This window comes from Amphiura filiformis, chromosome 20, assembly GCF_039555335.1.
Source record: "Amphiura filiformis chromosome 20, Afil_fr2py, whole genome shotgun sequence".
NCBI lineage: Eukaryota > Metazoa > Echinodermata > Ophiuroidea > Amphilepidida > Amphiuridae > Amphiura > Amphiura filiformis.
The window spans coordinates 51,774,380-51,793,426 of NC_092647.1; the positions used below are offsets into that span (position 1 = coordinate 51,774,380).

General features: G+C 37.3%; 1 protein-coding gene across 2 annotated transcripts in view; it reads left to right on the top strand.

The window, feature by feature from the left end:
• LOC140141968 (protein lifeguard 1-like) overlaps positions 1-17,516 on the top strand; it is a 29,379-nt gene extending 11,863 nt beyond the window's left edge. Inside the window, exons 2-9 of one of the 2 annotated variants that reach the window (XM_072163859.1) lie at positions 377-455; positions 664-720; positions 2,029-2,119; positions 3,778-3,861; positions 5,607-5,648; positions 6,688-6,777; positions 9,526-9,573; positions 15,544-17,516. In XM_072163859.1, the coding sequence (XP_072019960.1) occupies positions 377-455; positions 664-720; positions 2,029-2,119; positions 3,778-3,861; positions 5,607-5,648; positions 6,688-6,777; positions 9,526-9,573; positions 15,544-15,693 (641 nt within the window). In that variant the 3' untranslated portion in view covers positions 15,694-17,516. Of the gene's footprint in view, positions 1-376; positions 456-663; positions 721-2,028; positions 2,120-3,777; positions 3,862-5,606; positions 5,649-6,687; positions 6,778-9,525; positions 9,574-13,621; positions 14,586-15,543 lie in introns of those variants that run through there. The other variant, XM_072163860.1, reaches the window with a different exon arrangement.
• The last annotated feature ends 1,531 nt before the right edge of the window (positions 17,517-19,047 follow it).

The window sequence follows — 19,047 nt, forward strand, 5'->3', positions numbered from 1 at the left end:
AAACAGATTTGAAAAGCGATAACACGTTATATATCGTGTTATCACGTCTCAAATGACGAGAATTCTTTTGCGTTTATAAAAGTGGGTTTTACGGGACGGTAGATATCCGTTAATTTCATACCAAAGGGTCATGACCACATAGGCATGTTTGGTATCATAACATTTCTAAAAGAATTATCTACATACTGTGCAATTTTTGTAACAACACTATTAACACAACGCAAGTTATGGCCAATTCACAATGTTAAGTTACTTTTGGGACACCCTGTACTTGTGCGCAGGGTACATGTATACCAGAATTATTCCACAGTATTTAGTGAAAATCACTAACGAAGCCTTTAATATTTTTGTGTTATTCTTTTTCTCTTTTATGCAGGGTTTATCAGAAAAGTGTATGCCATCCTTTCAGTGCAGCTGGTCATTACAGTGGCAATCATTTGTGGCTTCAATTTCTCGTAAGTTTGTCAGTGTGTTGATGTATTTTGTGTAAAACCATATGTGGTGGACGTCAAATTTTACTGGGGTAATGAGAAAAAATTGAGCTTTCTTCTGATACCAGTTTTAATGAAGAAAAATGGGTCATAAGGCTGTTGATCAGGTCACCCCTTTAAGTAGTAGTTGAACTTAATGCTAACTTACTGACACACTTTCTCATTCTTACAGGCCAGACCACGTACAAGATTATTTGTTGTACAACACTTGGGTCTTCTGGACTATGTTGTAAGTATTTTAGTATTTTTTTACAGGGACACTGAAATAAAGTGCTGCCTTAATGGTACTACTTACAATGTATGGTACATTTAAATATATTAAAATGTAAAAATTAGACTAATTTTACCTCCCCAAATAGGTGTATCCTCACTATACAATAGCACATATACAACAACTGGTTATCACAGTGACCCATATAGAATAGTACCGGGTGTTCCCCCCAAAAAGGTTAGATTTTTGACAATAATCTAAGTTAATGTTAACAAATACAACTATCCTTTTCCTGACATAATCTATGTACCATCTACTAGTATCCCTGTGAATGTCAAGTTTACAACCTACGTACTTAGCCCGCATTCAAGGCATACCTGAACAAGCTCTTTACGTGACATAATGCAACACGAGGTTCATTACACCACCGTGCATTTGGCGTGGCACTTGAGTAGGCCCAGCCATAGCATGGCAGATGCAGTGGTTTATTCAGATAAACAAAGAATAAAACTTCAAGTCAACAAAATCCAAGCAAAGCCTAAATGCAAAAGATTGTTATTCATTTCACTATGTTGATGACAGGAGATACAGCATGCAGAACTGCTTTCACCAAAAGTGTGTTCTTCTCTAATGACCATCTTCCGTAATTTGTTACCACCAAGAGTCCAGAAGCTCTAAACTGATTTATTTTCAGTGTGCAATATATTTAATATTTCAATATGTTTCTTTTGTGCAATAAGTTCAACAATGAAAAATTAGAGAAACATAAAAAGTAATAAAGAAAAAATCTGAAAACAAAGTCATGCTTATGTTCAACTTTTGTTGTGCGATATTTTGATGGTTAGCCACTCTTGACACCACTGTCATCTTGCGCTCACAAGTTAATTTGTTTTTAAGACACAGAATTGAAAGTTAGCAAACAGTTACAAGAAGAGTGAATAAATAATATCTGAAAAAGTGACATTGTTTTGTTGTACCATCACAAAATGCAGTTCATTTTCTGCATGTAACCTTTTTATGGGACACCTTGTACATGGCTTCTAGGGTGGTTTAGTACTTAACTACCATGTTGTTGTTCATTCCATGCAATTAAACATCTTTTGAGCTTAAAATGTCACTAGATTTTGAGCTTAAAATGTCACTGGAAAAATATGAGCTTTCACCCAATATCAAGATATGCATTTCCATGGGGCAGAGGGTGTGTGTGAGTTGGGGGGGGGGGGGGGGAGGGGGGGGATCAGAATGTCAATCAGGGTCACCCACCTGTATACCTTTTTCTTTTTGTCATAAATTTCATTAGTACCTTCTTCTTTATTCAATCTGCAGTGCCATCACTTTTGTAATCATCATTGCTCTGTCATGTGGTGGAAATTTGAGGCGGAAATTTCCTGTCAACCTTATAGCCCTTCTTATATTTGTGAGTATACAAATGTAAATACATCATTATTTCTCTGTCCCCCTCTCTTAATAAGGGGGCACTTCTCTTTTGTCTCTGTCCACCAGTCGAGGTGTATAAATAGGCACTGGCTTAGGTAAACAGACTTGATGTGAGGGAGGAGTGACGAACACCAACAACAACATTATTCATAGAGGAGTCTGGCTCCAAGCAAGCCTCGAAACAAGCAGATCTGGACCAGGAGCCACGCATTTGAAAAAGGTGGCTCCTGGTCCTGTGATTATCTAGTGAACCAGGAGCCATTTTTAAAGAGCTAGGAGTCATTTAGATTTTAATTGTACACATTAAATACAAAAACTGGTTTAACTCTACAGCCTGGTTCACTTGATTTTGGTGTGGACCAGGAGCCAAAATGTTATGACCATTGGTAAATGGCTCCTGGGTGCCTGCTTATTTCGAGTCTTGGCTCCAAGTCACTTCAAAAGAGAGATGGGCACTCTGGTCTGTATAATACAGGCATGAACATTTACCTACCAATCTCTTTCTGGGTGCACAACGCTACTCAGAATTATATAGCAAACCTGCTAGACCTGCTACTCAGAAAGCCTGCCAAAACACCTGCTGGTCAAAAGTAGCAGGCTTTCTGAATAGCAGGTCTTTTGTTTTATTCCAGGTCTGCTAGTCAGAATTTCTGGTGTAATTGTAGAATATATTCTACTCTAACCCTAACTCTCTCCAACCTAAGCTTTTGTCTTGTTGTTTAGTTGTTTTGCAGGGGGGCTAGATTCTGCAATTATACCAACTTTTCTGACTAACAGCAACCATGGTAACAATCATTTTAAAATTAATCCAGCCAACTAGTCTAGAATTCTGAGTAGGAGGCTACTGATGGGCGAACCTCCTCTTTCTATGTCATTCTGATTACAAGCCTGCATACCTTCTGCCTTCAACTTGCCTATCAAGAAACTCCGGGCTGCATGGAGCCTTTTTTGAAATCTAGGCATTACTTACCTTTTAAAATTTATTTTAGTACCCCCAGCCCTATACAAGCCTAAATCCTTGACTTACTCCAAAATACAAACCCCTTGCCTTAAAACACACAGTGCAAAAGGTTTTCTGTAATTAAGATAAATTGGAAGGGAAGAATGCAATAACAATGCCTTGAATATTACTAACAAAAACCCAGGCAAATTAATTGCCTCTGAGGTGTCGGTATAATGATGGGGAAGTCGAGAATGACTGCAAAGGTATTAAAATACTAGTAGGTGGGAGAATGGAAATATGCTGCTTACATGTAGGCGACAAAAAAAAATTCCTGTTCTATGGGCAGACAGATCTTTCAACTAGAGGTTTTTATTTTTTCTGGAGGCTAAAATTACCTTTAAAAATCACCAATATCTGGAAAAAAAAAAGATTTTTTGCAAATATATTTTCTAAAAATGTTCAGCCAATATTAATCAATTTTGGTCCAAAACGGTTGATTTCACATGATTTGAGCTACAAAAAAAGTTCTCCAAAGCGTAAATTCTGGGGTATGTTGGTCAGACCCTTAGAACAGATTTTTTTGGTTGCCTTATGCTGAAATTTAAAAAAAAAATGTATACATTTGTAAGCTGTCCAAACAAAGTGATTCATGACTATTCTTCATTTATTATATGTTGTTTTGTTGTTGTTTTCAGACTGTATGTGAAGGGGTATTACTTGGAATTGTCTGCCTGACTTATAACACCAATGCTGTACTCATTGCAGCAGGTATAACAGGGGTAAGATATCTTTTAAATACTGTTATATAATGCTGGTTTCATTGTGCTCGGATGATGTTTATATACCGTAATCCCTTAGCCCGTACTAAACATCACAAAGCCACACTTCACAAAGCATATGCACGAGCAGGTATCCCACATGACGCAATTGCGTCATCGTGCGAACAGTCATATGGTCCCGGAAAGCTTGGCCGGGCAAGCTACACCCCCGTAGGCCCGTGCACGTGTCTGGCACCCAAGGGGTCGGTGGTTCAAAACTGCACCCAAGAAAAAAAGTTTTCTCTTCGTCTTCTTTCTTTCTTCCTTCCTTCTTTCCTTCCCCCTCACCGAAAAGCAGCTAGGGGGCGTTAAGTTAGTGGTGCACTTGGGCTCCTTTGCCATGGGATAAATTTCATGTCCAAATAGAGTGCTCACTTCTCTAAAATTCAAACAAGAATTAAAGTTCTGTGTCCTTATTTGCTGTTGGGAATTTTACGGGAGAATACTTTTAGATTGTGCCTAAAATTCCGCTTATGTCAAGGGAGCCCATACATGTAGCGCCATTAGGCGAATCTTTATGGTACACCAGTGCGCAATCATGCCAGCAACACCAGTGGCGACCAGCGGCAAGCAGCAATTTGCTGATACATCAATCACAAATTGAGACATTTGGTACCAGGGCTGTCAACTCTCACGCATTGGCCGTGAGTCTCACACATTGGGTCACTTTCTCACGGTATCACGCCAAGGTAGTATAATCTCACGCTTGGGTAATAAATCTCACGCAAAAGCTGGAAAATGAGTAAAATCTCACGCATCGTCATGAATAATTTGTTGCTCCTACCCCCCCCCCCCCACCCCGCTTTTCACATTCTCGGCGCCGTGGCTCAAATAATCATGGTACAAAATGAACGTTGGAGTCGGCAAATCCCGGTCCGCCTCTGTCTCACGCCAAGCAATCCAAAAAGTTGACAGCCCTGTTTGGTACGGGTCATGGTTTTGACTAATGAGCAAAAGGTGACAACAATGGATGCAGAGTCCTGCCAATGCTGCTGAGCAGTGTGCCATTTGGTGAGTGCCATTTGCAGAGGACTGCTAGTAGCATTCACCAAGCGGTAAGCTCCGTATAGGCCTAGTCTATGTACATATAACCATTGCAACCAGAATCAATGAGTCATGGATAAACCAAGACAATAGACCTTTTCAAATTGAAGTTTTCCAAAGTTTGTTATGGATGACCCCGTTTACAATTCCGGGTCATTGACGCTAATGCAAGCGCAACTATTACGTCTGAACATAAATCTGTGTGAAAGACACGGTCAAGCGTTGGGTATGGCTTGTGTAAGAGATTAATATTTATATTGCGAAGACCAAATCAAATGTGCTGCAGACGACAAACATTTGCATTTTTCTTTCTTTTACTGTCACATTGTGAAGTGCCAAATAGTGGAAGTGTTAGTTCAATACCTTTAGAAAATATTTCTCTGTGATGACTTATGTTGATTATGGCTAAATATGTTGTATTTTCACTCAAAAGGGTATGTGATTCCGCTTGATTCATTGTGCACCAATTTGACCCCTAGCTATAAATACTGCGGTTTTCCGATCTTGATTTGAAAAGGTCTATTGTGAACCAACTTGTCTGCCTATATGTGCGGTTTGATTTATTGATTGATTGATAAATAACATGTATGTGACATATGTTGTGGATTAAAAAAAATATTGTTTCTTAATTTATTCATGAGATGTGTGAATTTTTATTACAGATAATGGTGATTGCTCTAACAATCTTTGCATTTCAAACTAAGGTAAGTAGATACAATTGATTTGTTTCTTTTGCATAGATCATGTGATTTTATTTATCTATACTTCTGTGAAAAAAAACTGTTGGGAGCACTATAAAAATTCAGTAAATCTGTAATAACATACACTTGTTGAGATTTTATTTATACATGTAACTGTGAAAATAGGGAGGTGAACTGTACTGTTGCTGCATGATATTGGTTGAACATTTTGGTCTAAAGCGTTAAGTTTTTACTTGCCATCAAACAACCATGCTCTGTTGATATCAGCAATAAAACTACAGAATAAAATGGCAATGTTTAGCCGCTTCCTCCAAAATAATGAATTCAACCTTGTACATGTATGAGGATGGCAATTCCAGTCCTTGATCGCGATTTAGTTCTGGCCAAAGTACCCCTATTTAGTGAAGGAGGCCTTTCAAATCAAGAAAAAAATCACCAGAACTAAATTGCCATCCTTGTACAATGCTCTCATTCGACCAAAAGTTGCCAGCAGTCAACAAAAGTATAACACAACATCATAGGACTTCTTCTGTTGAAGATGTGTGTCACACATCGAAAATTCAAGGTTAGTTGAATTTATTGTGTTGAAAATCAGTTAAGGGTACTACACCCCTCGATAAATTTGTGTCTATTTTTGCATTTTCTCAAAAACTAATAACACAGTGGTAACAAAAGTTATGTATATTATAGGGGCAAGGAATCAATTACTACACTGGAATTTCAGTGACCCAAGACAAGCGGTTCGTTATTTATGATAAGAAATAAGGTACCGCTAGGATGTACCTCATTTCCGATCATATATACTGAACCGCTTGTCTTGAGTCACTGAAATTTCAGTGTAGTAATTAGATTCCTTGCCCCAATAATATACGTAACTTTTGTTACCAGTGTATTTTTATTTTTTGAGAAAAATGCAAAAATAGTCACAAATTTACCACAGGGGTGTAGTACCCCCTTAAACTTTTGGAAACTCTGAATTCCTTCCTTCTGGCACAATTACAATTATATGTTATAAATGGTTTGTCTTTTTATGTCTTTCCAGATTGATTTCACCATGCTGTCTGGAATATTGTTTGTCTTATTAATCGGACTTATCATATTTGGAATATTTGCTCTCATTTTCCAAAACGACGTAAGTATTTGAAGAAACATGTTAGTAGAGTCTAGACTCTTCATAGAGCATAATGCTATGGGGAATCTGCCATATTGGAATATCAAGCATGGGCTCTAAATAGTGTAAATAGGGCAGCTTTCAGAGTTACACTATTTTGGGAACAGCCCATTGTAGTCCATAGGGACATGGTTTAGGGCAATTTAGTTTAGGATAAGAGTCAGGGATGTGGATAAAGTTAGTATTAGGGTTAATGTTAGGGATAGGGTGTGGGTCGACGGAGTTTGAATTAGAGTTAGAGTTATCTTAAGATTTAGGTTAGGGTAAGGAACCCAAGTTATTGGGGTTTGGGACTGATGACCCATCAGACTATCAACCTGAAACCCTATTTTACTCTACATTAGGCAGCACACAAAGAAGGCAGATACTAGAAGAAAAAAATGTGGTTTATAAAGCTCAGTCAAACTGACATATAATAAATTGAGAAATTCAGGACTGCAGGGATTGAACCTAGTCCGACGAATAGGACCTGGTTTTTTTCTCAGTTACCAACTATCACTGCTCAGGCTCTGATTGCTCAAGAAAGATTGACCGCGAAAGTCCAGTGACCGCGCCGCCCGAAAAAAATCGGGCAGCGCGGTCACTGGACTTTCGCGATTAGTCTTTCTTGCGCCATAGATAGGAGATAGTGGTCATAGTCTGAGGTGAATATTGTCTGGTAAATAAGAAAAAAAGGTCCTACACGTCGGACTAATTGAACCCCAGACACTCAATTAAGATCTTTTACAACTGCCCTACCTGTGTTACAATTGGTACACAGGTCATCTCAATTAGTTGTGATTGGGTGGTTACTCTCTCACTGATTCTTGCAGCCAATTTATGTTTCAAAGAAATAAATTCATCAGTAGTTTATCCATATCATCAAGAAATTTTATCATATCAAGACCAGTCAAACAGAAAATGTTTTAACTGATCTTCATATGATGAAGTTTCTTGGATGTTGTGAATAAAGAAAGAAGGCAGCCTATAGCTTCACCCTAGTAAAGTGTAAGACAATGTGAGGTAGAATTAATTTATGCGAGGATCAGAAATAAATATGCAAGCCCAAAATTTTTAAGGGATGGGGTATGAACGTTTGGACAGTATTTATTATGGGACATTAGAGCACATTAGACATATTGAATTGCATTCTGAATACGAAGAATGCCCTGATATCAAATAATTTTGATTTTTGAAATTGCAATGTAATACACATTTTATGGCAAATGATTAAAATTGATATTTTTGACATTTTTCAGTACTCGAAGTAAACTTTATAAATCTGTGATTTATACTTGAAGTGTATGTAGATGGGATGAAAAGCCGACGATCAATTGAAAATTGTGACCTTTCAGTATTGAAGATATGGATTTTTTCCCAAAACACCAAAAAAATTAGGTCTTTTGGGGAAAAAATCCATATCTTCAATATGAAAGGTCAAAATTTTCAATTGATCGTCGGCTTTTCCTCCCAGCTACATACACTTTAAGAATATATCATTAGATTTATCAAATTTACTTCGAGGACTGTTATATATCAAAAATGTGAAAAATATCAAATTTCAATAATTTGTCATAAAATTTGTATTATATCGTGAATTTCAAAAATGAAAATTATTTGATATCAGAAAGACATTCTTCAGTATTACAATTTGATATGTCTGATGTGCTCTCATGTCCCACAAAAAATACTGTCAAACGCTTCATTCCAGATCCCTAAAGGAAGACAAACAATGAACAATCATGATTTACTGTTGCAAAAAGGCTATAAGCTTATGCTGGATTTGTTCTCATTCACTGATTAGTGAAAAGCATTTGATTTTGATGATTGATAGAGGGTATCTTGCTGCTTTGGAAACTGATTGGTCAAAAATATATGTCCCGCCTCACTTGGTGACTGGTGTGTAAATTCAGGTTGATGTAGGACTGTTGAAGCTAATTAAATGCAAATGAAACTATAAATCTTTACCATAACCCTACCCTAGGGTACAGAGAATATTCCGGAGTTACATCAGAAATGTATTTTTGATACCGATTTGGTTTTAAAAGGATTTTGAAGGTTTTTATTATTGCGATAAGTGAATCAACACACTAATTAATGAAGTACTGGACTTGTCTGTCCTTTCAGTTAATCCTTTGTGAATGCTACAAGCACAGAATTAGAGAGGAGAACCCGGACTCCCTATACAATGTACCACCGTGTACAATAGCGCCATCAGCTATTGGGAGAAAATTGGGGGTATCCGCAGGGTCAGAATTTTGTTTCACAGTGCGAGAATCAATCTTGATTCTTGCAGAATAAATTTGCGGGAATCATTTCATTCTCACAAATCAACTTCTGTGTAAATTACAAACGTTTGCGGGAATCAACTTTGATTCACGCAAATCTGTTTACAAGAATCGATTCACACCGAAATTCTGACCCTGTATCCAAGTCCTTGCCAACGGTGCGCTGAATCGAACGAAAACAATTCTGCATCTCATCTGAAGCATCTTAGTATTGTGTGCAGGTTGCATCAAGTGTGTCTCTCAAATGTGCCCATCCATGTCATGTTTGCATGACAACGATTGTCTTGAGCGCTTTCCTAGGGAAAACAAATATCCCCAATTTTTGCTCCATGCCTGTATCAAGATGGTGGCCTAACCCTGGTTCTCCTCTAATTATGTGGCTACAAGTGAAAAGTGCATTACTTTATCTAATAACAATATTGTGTTTTTTACTTTTTTGTAGATATTGAACATTGTGTATGCATCACTCGGAGCCATTATATTTTCAGTTGTAAGTAGATCAGGGAATTTAAAAGTGAGAATGTTTATTCTACCATTTTTGCTTGCCACCCGTTAGTGAAGAAATTAAGAGCATACCTCTCATTGTTGCTTAATAGTGGGCTTGTTAAGGGGGTACTACACCCCTGGCCAATTTTTTGCCTATTTTTGCATTTTTCTCAAAAATGAACTCAAGGCAAGTAGTTATTGATTTATTGATCAAATATTGGGTTTCCCTCATTTTTGACTCTAACTCCACAACTTTTGTCTGTGCTGAAATAAAAATTTCCAGTGCATTAGTTGTAGTCCTTGCCCCTATAATATACATATCTTACTTGCCATCAATGCTCTATATAATTTTTGAGAAAAATGCAAAAATAGGCACATAATTGGGCAGGGATGTAGTACCCCCTTAATCATTTAATAGATCATACATTCCTTCCTAACAAGTATTTAGTTTCCTGTTGTGCAATATAAAAGTCCCATTCAGTGATTCCAGCGAAAGTGTGAACAAATTAAAATTATGTTTTTTTGCAAAAAGCAAGTAAACAGCATTTTTGACAAAAAATGAAACACATTGAAATACGTAGCTAACCTTTCTACTTAGAAATTACAGATGTATGTAACATGTCTTTCAGGGACAACCACTAGCAGGCTATGTTAGCACATCTATGACACTAACAAAGGTGCCAAAATTTGAATTTTGATGATTTTTACGATCCTCCTGATGAGCAAATCACTGAATGGGTCTTTAATATGGCGTATCATGCTGTATGGTCAGAGTTTTCTTATGTACACCAATACACTTTTTGGTCTTAAAGCTAAATTTATACTCGATCGCTGAGCGATTGTGATGCACTGCTTTTGGAAAGCGATGGACTATCGCCGAATTTTTTCTATGCATCGATTGCCGCTTAGGCATTTATACTAATCGTGACAATAGTGATTGCAGACAACAATTAAAATATTTAAAAGGCTACAAAATAAATTTTGTAGAATTAATTAATTGCTGTCAATAATAATTGCTTAGAATTAATTCATCTCCGAAAGCTAATGATCAAGAAATATAATAAAGCAAAATATTAGATTCATTTGATAGGAAATGATTGGTTGATGCATTCACGTGCCAAGCGACATCATTTGTGAGTTGAAGCGACATTGTTTTGTTGCAACAATCTGTATCGATTGATCGGCTTGAAGCTCTGAAAACAGAAGTAAACACTGAGCAAGCGTGAGAATCGCTTTTCTGCAAAAGCGATTTAGTATAAATTCAGCTTTTGTTTTTTGGCGGAAATACTAACACTGCTTGTTCCCCTTGCAATGCACCTTATGTAATTCTCATCCTCTCGTATAAACTCCATGAAATAAGTATAGACGAATCCAATTTCACGCATTCCTACACCTCAATGGCAGCCAAAGCTGGGTCCCCATCTGCTCCATCTCACCTAAAATGTGAAATGGTGTGGCCTTGGAGCGTATTTTAAACTGCATTCTATAACCCGTGTTACACGTAGACAAAAGAATGATGACACTTTACAACACAAAAGAATCAACATCAAATTTTAAGCGGCTTTAATCCACCCAATTGGGCAGTCACAACACCAGTTTGGTGCTGCGGGGACCCAATAATGGCCGACCAAATCCTGACCATGACTTGGCTCGTTGGATTCGTCTATACATTTTAAAGGGACATTCAAAGATCTGCCAATCCCACACCATTCCATGCACTTGCCATTTCTGTTTTGGTAAAAGGGGATCCGTAAGACCTATGGGGATACTACTTGATGGGGGGAAGGATATCCAGCTCTGCTCTATGCCTGTATGTTTTGGCAATGGTAACTGGGGATCCGTAAGACCTATGGGGATACTACTTGATGGGGGAAGGATATCCAGCTCTGCTCTGTGCCTGTATGTTTTGGCAATGGTAACTGGGGATCCGTAAGACCTATGGGGATACTACTTGATGGGGGGAAGGATATCCAGCTCTGCTCTGTGCCTGTATGTTTTGGCAATGGTAACTGGGGATCCGTAAGACCTATGGGGATACTACTTGATGGGGGAAGGATATCCAGCTCTGCTCTGTGCCTGTATGTTTTGGTAATGGTAACTGGGGATCTGTAAGACCTATGGGGATACTACTTGATGGGGGAAGGATATCCAGCTCTGCTCTGTGCCCATATGTTTTTCAGTGAAAAATACGTAAAATAAAGGATCTAATTTGCATAATTTATACAAAAATCCTTGCATACCGATAGAATGCTGTCATTTCCCCTCGCTTTCTTAGGTATATGAATGATGAACTTAAAATTCATGCCTTGTATATCTTTTTGTTACATAGCCATTGCCGTGCCAAATCCCAAAAAGTTGCACCCAAAATTGTTATTAAACATGGTAAAAAATGTTGGGAAATGCAAGTAAATAGAAACGCATCAACCTGCAAGAAAAATGAATGCATACGAAAGCACTGTGCGTAGTATATGGAGTGCGCACCTGTGTATTATACATCAATGCATGCTTCGCATTTTTCTAAAATTTGCTCTGATTGGTTGTTGCTATCTTGAGTGTATAAACACAGTATTAGTTCAATGTTGAATCCAAAGTCATGTTATAGGTGACTCACTACCCCAGGGGGAGCTCCCTAGGGTGCATCCAGATGGCGCGTTGTAAACCTTTAGTTAACAATTAAATACAATAATTACTCCATAGATTTACCTAAACCCCAAACTTTTGATGAATCCTTAAGATTTTATTTAGCTACAAAAATATTAATTCAAGCTTGTATTCTGTAGACCATTCCTATAAATTGCATGGCACCTTCTTGCTGTTAAAGTCAAGTTAGCTCAATTGATAAGTTATTTGACTATGGTGCGAGAGGTTGCTGGTTCTAACTCTGGCGGTGCCTAGTACGCTCTCATGGAAAAATTGAGTTAGCTTGAAATTCCCCTGGACAAGGAACTTACTGCTAATTGGTTCGTTGTCTAGGGTGTGCGCTCTTGTAGCAGCAAAGTCCTTGAATTGTTGTTAAATGGTTTATGGAATAATGTGGGGCCATATAGTAGTCGGTGACAACCTGTAAAGTGCTGAGGCTTGTAGATCAATGTCTAGGCTTTGTGCCTGTGCGTAGCCCACTATATATAAATCACTGCGCTTTTTCTTTTTTTGATGTGGTGAACATCGATATCACATTATTTTACATACTATAAAGGAAGTGAGCATCGCATGTTTATAAAAATAACAAAATAATCACATAATACCCTTCTTGTGATATAGTATGCATATGATATTAATGTATATGCTCCATCAGTGTCAGGAAGGTGCCAATCAGTGTATTGTTTGTAAATATCCTTTTGGTGGGGTCCAAGTATTATACATGTTCAGTGGCCTATCAGGGTCAGTTGTCCAAGGGGGGCAAAGACAAATATTTCCTGGTGGGTAACATTTTGGTCCTGTAGTACTGTGATAATTGTGTGTGAAGCGCAAACAATTTTTCAATTGTACACTATGTTGGCCCAAAATTAAGGTGAAATTTTGTGTTTACTAGGCCAGTTTTCAATTTTACGCTAGGGGGGTTAGGGAGTTAAAATATTCGTTTGGGGTGGTTTTAGGGGGGGTTGAAATGTTCTTTTAGGGGTTGAGTTAGCAAACTAACTATTTCAGGAGGTTCATACCCCTACCCCCCCCCCCCCTACCCCCACCTCCTGCAAAGTGCAAAGACCACACCAGTGCCAATTATAGGAATGGTCTGTAAAAAAGAAGCAGGTAGGTTACATTTTCAAATGATTGTGCTAAAATGTGAAAATTTGTCTCATTTGAAAAAACTCACAAGTGCTATTAAAGGTCAAGTGAAGTAACAAGCCTGGTCTAACAACTGCTTTCATTTAAAAATAAGTGCTGTTTACTATTTTTGCATTCACAGTAAACAAAGTTTATAGTAACTGATCCATGTACACAAGGAAGTGCATATTCTGAGCAGGTACTACAAACTTTGTTTACTGAGTTTTTTATTCAACCAATTCTGATGAATTTGTTCAACCATGTTTGCATTCATTTTTTTCATACAGTACCTCGTCTTTGATACCCAAATGATGCTGGGAGGAAGCCATAAGTATTCCTTGTCACCAGAAGAATACATCTTTGCGGCCCTCAATCTCTATGTTGACATTGTGCAGTTGTTCTTGTATATACTCATGCTTGTAGGCCGTAGATAAATGCATTTTGTAGGGTTAAATAATTCCAGGTATTCACAATATCGCTGGCAGTGGTTACTCTTGCTGGTTCAATTTGTAATCTCCATCACCGTTCTAGCCACCATCCGATTTTCACACAAGTGTGATATCAATAATGTTAAAAACAACACCATGAAGGATTCTGTGTGATCAATAGATAGAAAATGGATCTACCGTATTAATTCCAATAAGCGCCCAGGGCGCTTAACAAAGTCATTATGGGTGGGCGCTTATTTTTTACATGGTTTACCCAATTTTTTCCTAACAGGCGTTTATTAGAGACAAATTTACATACGTTATAAAAGGGTCCTGAGACGTTCCAGTAGCTTTTCTGATGCAGAAAATATATTGCATGTTTACACAGGACTTCTAATCCCCCAGCTATTTCACTGTATCGACGTCTATCCGTCACTTCAACATTAATGGTACCCTTTAGCAAATTGAAAATACCCTGGGTGGGCGCTTATTGGGGCATGGGCGCTTATTGGGGCATGGGCGCTTATTGGAACGAATACGGTACTATCTTTCCAAATTGTTGTTTTAGTGTGCATTTGCGTGTAATATCATTATATGTGATGCGATCAAGCAAAATCAGTCGGAACTCAGCAATAATAAATTTTCAGTTTCTTATAGGATAGTAAAAAGGATTTACGAAGCTGGATTTTGCAGAAACCCCCATTGAAATTGAACAACCAGTTCCAAAGATATGAGCAATTAAAGCGCTTCCAAAACAATAGGATACAAAAGGAAATATATCCTTTGTTGGGCTATATCTCAAAATCAATATTTCCGAGTTCCGACTGATTTTGCTTGATCGCATCACATATTGACATTTAAACACAAAATGACACATATTCCTGTTTTGTAGTTGTATTACGCGGGCTTCAGATGTCATCTTTCTCCGATGATGCACTGCATATTTTGGCCTCTCCCCAGCAACCACTGGAGGTGCATTGTATTGTGAATACCGAGAATTCAAACAATTTTGCTTGATAAATCCAAAAAAGAAGCATACTCACTACGTTAGCTTTTGCCATCTATGGCATGATCACAAGTGATGTAGTCCACTGCTATTCTTGCGGAACTTATAGATGACATTTCCCGGAAGCGGTGATGTTTGAGAAGTGGATTGTATTATGTGATCCAGAGAAAACGCGGACCAAGGCTATCAAATTTGATGAATAATAGACAATAGTAGAAATTTCATGTGAATGAACACAGGTGCCAACAGCTGTACACAGACTGCGATCGTATCTGTGAGTATTTCAAAATACAATGTAAACGCACGACCTTGGATACTTAATGAAAATACCAATCACAAGTGAGTAGGCTTTATTCAATTCACTTCTGCATCACACACACGCATTTACACGCCAGCGGACGATCATCACTTTGTTGGCAGCTGTGTTCATTCAAACGAAATTTCCACTATAGGTTTGTCTTTATGTACATTTAAGGGCAAAAGTGTTTGTTGGAAGTGTTTCATCACCATGCACACTTATTCTCTTTTAATCATTCATTATGGTTTTGTTTTATTGACACATAAAATAACTGTTTGCCCTCATCACTTTATTTCAATATAATGCTGGCAGCCTTTTAATTGCAGTTCCATAACTCTTTCGCTTTTCATGTACCATCACAATAACGCTTTTCACATGCCATCATGAAAACTAAAGTAAAATAATTGTCATTGTCGTCTATTATTAGTATGCTGATTAAAATGTTGTTGTTTATTGCATGCTTGTTCTTTTCTGTAGTACATTGTATTTGATACTCAGTTGATGCTAGGTGGATCTCACAAGTATACCATTAGTCCAGAGGAGTACATCTTTGCTGCACTTAATCTCTACCTTGATATTGTCAACCTTTTCCTCTTCCTGCTTATGCTTGTTGGTGGCAAAAAGTAAACCTTAATGAGATGCGCGGGTAAGACTTGTGTGTAATTATTATGTGCTTGGGCTTTCTCAGTTGAAATCCATACACCCCTTATGGAACACATGATCTTTATCTTCCACACAAGGAGTATGAATTTCAAATGGGGTACCTGAATGGGTGACTCCATTTGAAATATACATCCACTGTAGGAGATTATTCTTCCATTGGGGGTGTAAGGATTTCAACTGGAATAAACCATTGTGAACAGATCAGTTAGGCCTTCTAAAATCAGTAAAGTTTTTTTTTTTAAACTTCCGTGGTCGTGCCTGTGCGTATCGCTTAAACGCAAAAGCAATAAACAATCACGCTGATTGGCTGATCAATGCACTTGACAACAAGCCGGCTGACCCATTGGTCTTCGGGCGGGGCGTAGTAGGCGACCTTGTCACTTCTACGCGATCGCAATTCACCAGCGCGTACCCGGACCACGGAAGAAAATAAAAAAAAACTTTAGGGTTCCCACGGAGTCATGGAAGTTTGCAAAATTTTTATGCAGTGGTATAGCCAGCTTACAAGACCAGGAGGCACAAAATTGCAAATATACAAAAAATTTGGGAAAAAATGTTGCCTCCAAATCAAATTCAACTGGTTTCTAACACATAAGAAGAATATTACTTTCTTGATATCAGAAATGCTTACTCCAGGGTGTGGGGGAGGCACTCAAGTTTCATAGTGTACAACATGCGCAACCAGAGATTTTCAAAACATCCCTAAACTAGATTCACCCTTCTGAGTAAAAAAATACCCTTAAACAGGAATTTTGCATGGTTTCTGAACAAATTTTACCCCTAAAATTGTATATGAGAGGCACCATGGCAGAATTTTATCTTAAAAGTATCACAGGTTGTTGATAAAATACACGCCTTGTTACACATTTTTTATCATTTGCTATGATATCATTTTATCATTTTCATATAGTCATGTTTGGGTGATGGTCCTGATGCAAATCAGAAAATGTAGTTTAGGTACACTAAAATGACCCTAAACACATGCACCACCTAGATGTTCAAAAACAAGTAAACAAGCCTTCTTCTAGAAAACTGGTGTTTTTTACTCTTTTTTCACATTTTTCTGGTCACCTATATGTGTAAAGTACGAAACTTGAGTAGCACTTGTATGCTGAACTTTCAGAGATTTACAGGAATTGTAGGCACTTTTACATCAAGAGTCTTTTTATGTGACTATGTCAACAAAACATCTTCCCATACCATCATCAGAGAAATCTTTTGGTGACATGGGCAAAATGCATCTACCGACAGGTTGCGATGGACAGTCAGTACCTGGGCCCCTGTTGGTTATGCCATAGGAAATCTCTTTCTTCCATGGTTATGCTGTTGTTTTAATGGGGTTTCTAACACATTGTAGACTTTATTTGGTAGCTTTGTTGTTTTGGCTTTTTTTTTCCTTTTTTTAAAAAACACAATTATCATCAAATTTATAAAGTTCATTAAGTCCATGCCGGTTCCCTGACCAATGTCCAAACCAAACTTGAATAGGCAAGTGATATCACATAATATTTGTACACAAGAATTAAAATCACAAAACAAGAAAATCAAGCAATACATGCATATAATTTGGTTCATCTCAAGTTTGGTAGTATTGTGCGTATTTTGCTCGCCTCAGTATCGAATCACACGCGTAAAGTTAAACGCGCTGAGTGTACATGCATGCGTACAGAGAGGGTTTGTTGGCACGCTTGTGGCGCAACCGCGAAAAAGCATTGACGTCACTACCGAACTTGAGGTGAACCAAATTATAGTCATACAAATTACTGTAGTTAATTACAGGGTTCAAACCTCCCCCCTAAAATAACAAATCATTTCTTTGCATAATTTGATGTACATTTTTTTAATTTGAAAAATTCAAAAAGCTGTGAATAGACGAATCATTTTGCTATCTCCCAAAGTAATTTCTCCTTCCTAGTGGTTTTATCATTTTGAAACAACTGCTGATTAAAAACTTCAATGAAAACCTCATTTATATCAAAATTACCCAAAATTAGCTTCAACAAATCATTATTTTGCACTACATGATGGTTGCATGGGTGACAGAAAGGTGACAAAGGTGAAAGGGATCAGAGACAGAAAGGTAACATTGATATCATAACATTGATATCAAGAATGTTTTGTACATTACATGTATAGGATGTTGAAAAGTGCACGTTTTTTTAAAGCATCATTTTTGAAAAATGTGTTATTTTTGACCAAAACAAAAAGATTTTGAGAAGAGGAAACAATCCCTTTATTCACAGGTTTTTAAATTTTTCAAATCCAGAAAACATGAAAAAAATCATGTTATGCAAAGAAATGTTTTGTAATTTTAGGGGGGGGGGTATTTATTAACCCTTTATTTGTACTCCGATACTTTGATACATAACAAATGTATTATTATACAAGACCATAGGTGTTAGCTTATGAACATGAATATATATAGAGAGTCTGTGTATATGTACTATACAAGTGTAGATAAAGAAATTGTAAAGTACATGAAGGCCAAAAATGAATGGTTTGTCTCTCGAACTTTTTGCAAAATAGCTACACTGTATGTGCTATGGTTAAACAAAATTTTTAGTAAAATAAGCTATGGGGAAAATGTGGTCATTATTATTTCTTGTTTTTGGCTTTTTTTTTCTGATCAATAAAAAAAAGCCTGTAAAAAAGAGCCAGAGTATAGGGCTATGCACTAGATTGGTTTCACATAAGTGTGCAGATTTGATAGACAAACATATTTTTGGCCTATTAAAGTGTACTTCCACTCAAAAGTACTATAAATAATATATTACAGTACACAGTAGTCATAACATTATGTTGTTGCTATTATATGGTAGCCAAAGACTTATGGTACATCACTGATGTAATTGTTATTATTATATCATAAATGTTAGTGTACTGGTATATGTAATATATATATATATGTCATATCCTAAATAGTGTCAGCCTGTACATTAATTAAAGAAGCTCACTTTGGTTGTGTATGTTGTGACAAATCTTAAGAGTATTTTATGCACCGTCAAAGTATTATACATTATATCAGTGAGCCACATTGAATAAAGTACATGCATGCTTCAGGATGCTTAGAAAAGTTGTAAAAGAGTGTTAAGTCACATTGAGTGCAGGGTTGTAGCTAGCCAAATTTTAGTGCTGGCTAAAATTAAGAGAAAATTGAATCAGTATGCAGATTACTTGACAGTACTGGCATTTGACAGCTGTTTTGAGGACAATTAATCATTTTTGTGCCGACCACCGTGATTGGCTACAACCCTGATTATTTTGAGATCAATGGCATTAAAGAAACGTTAACCCTAACCCTACCCGAGGTTTTTTGGC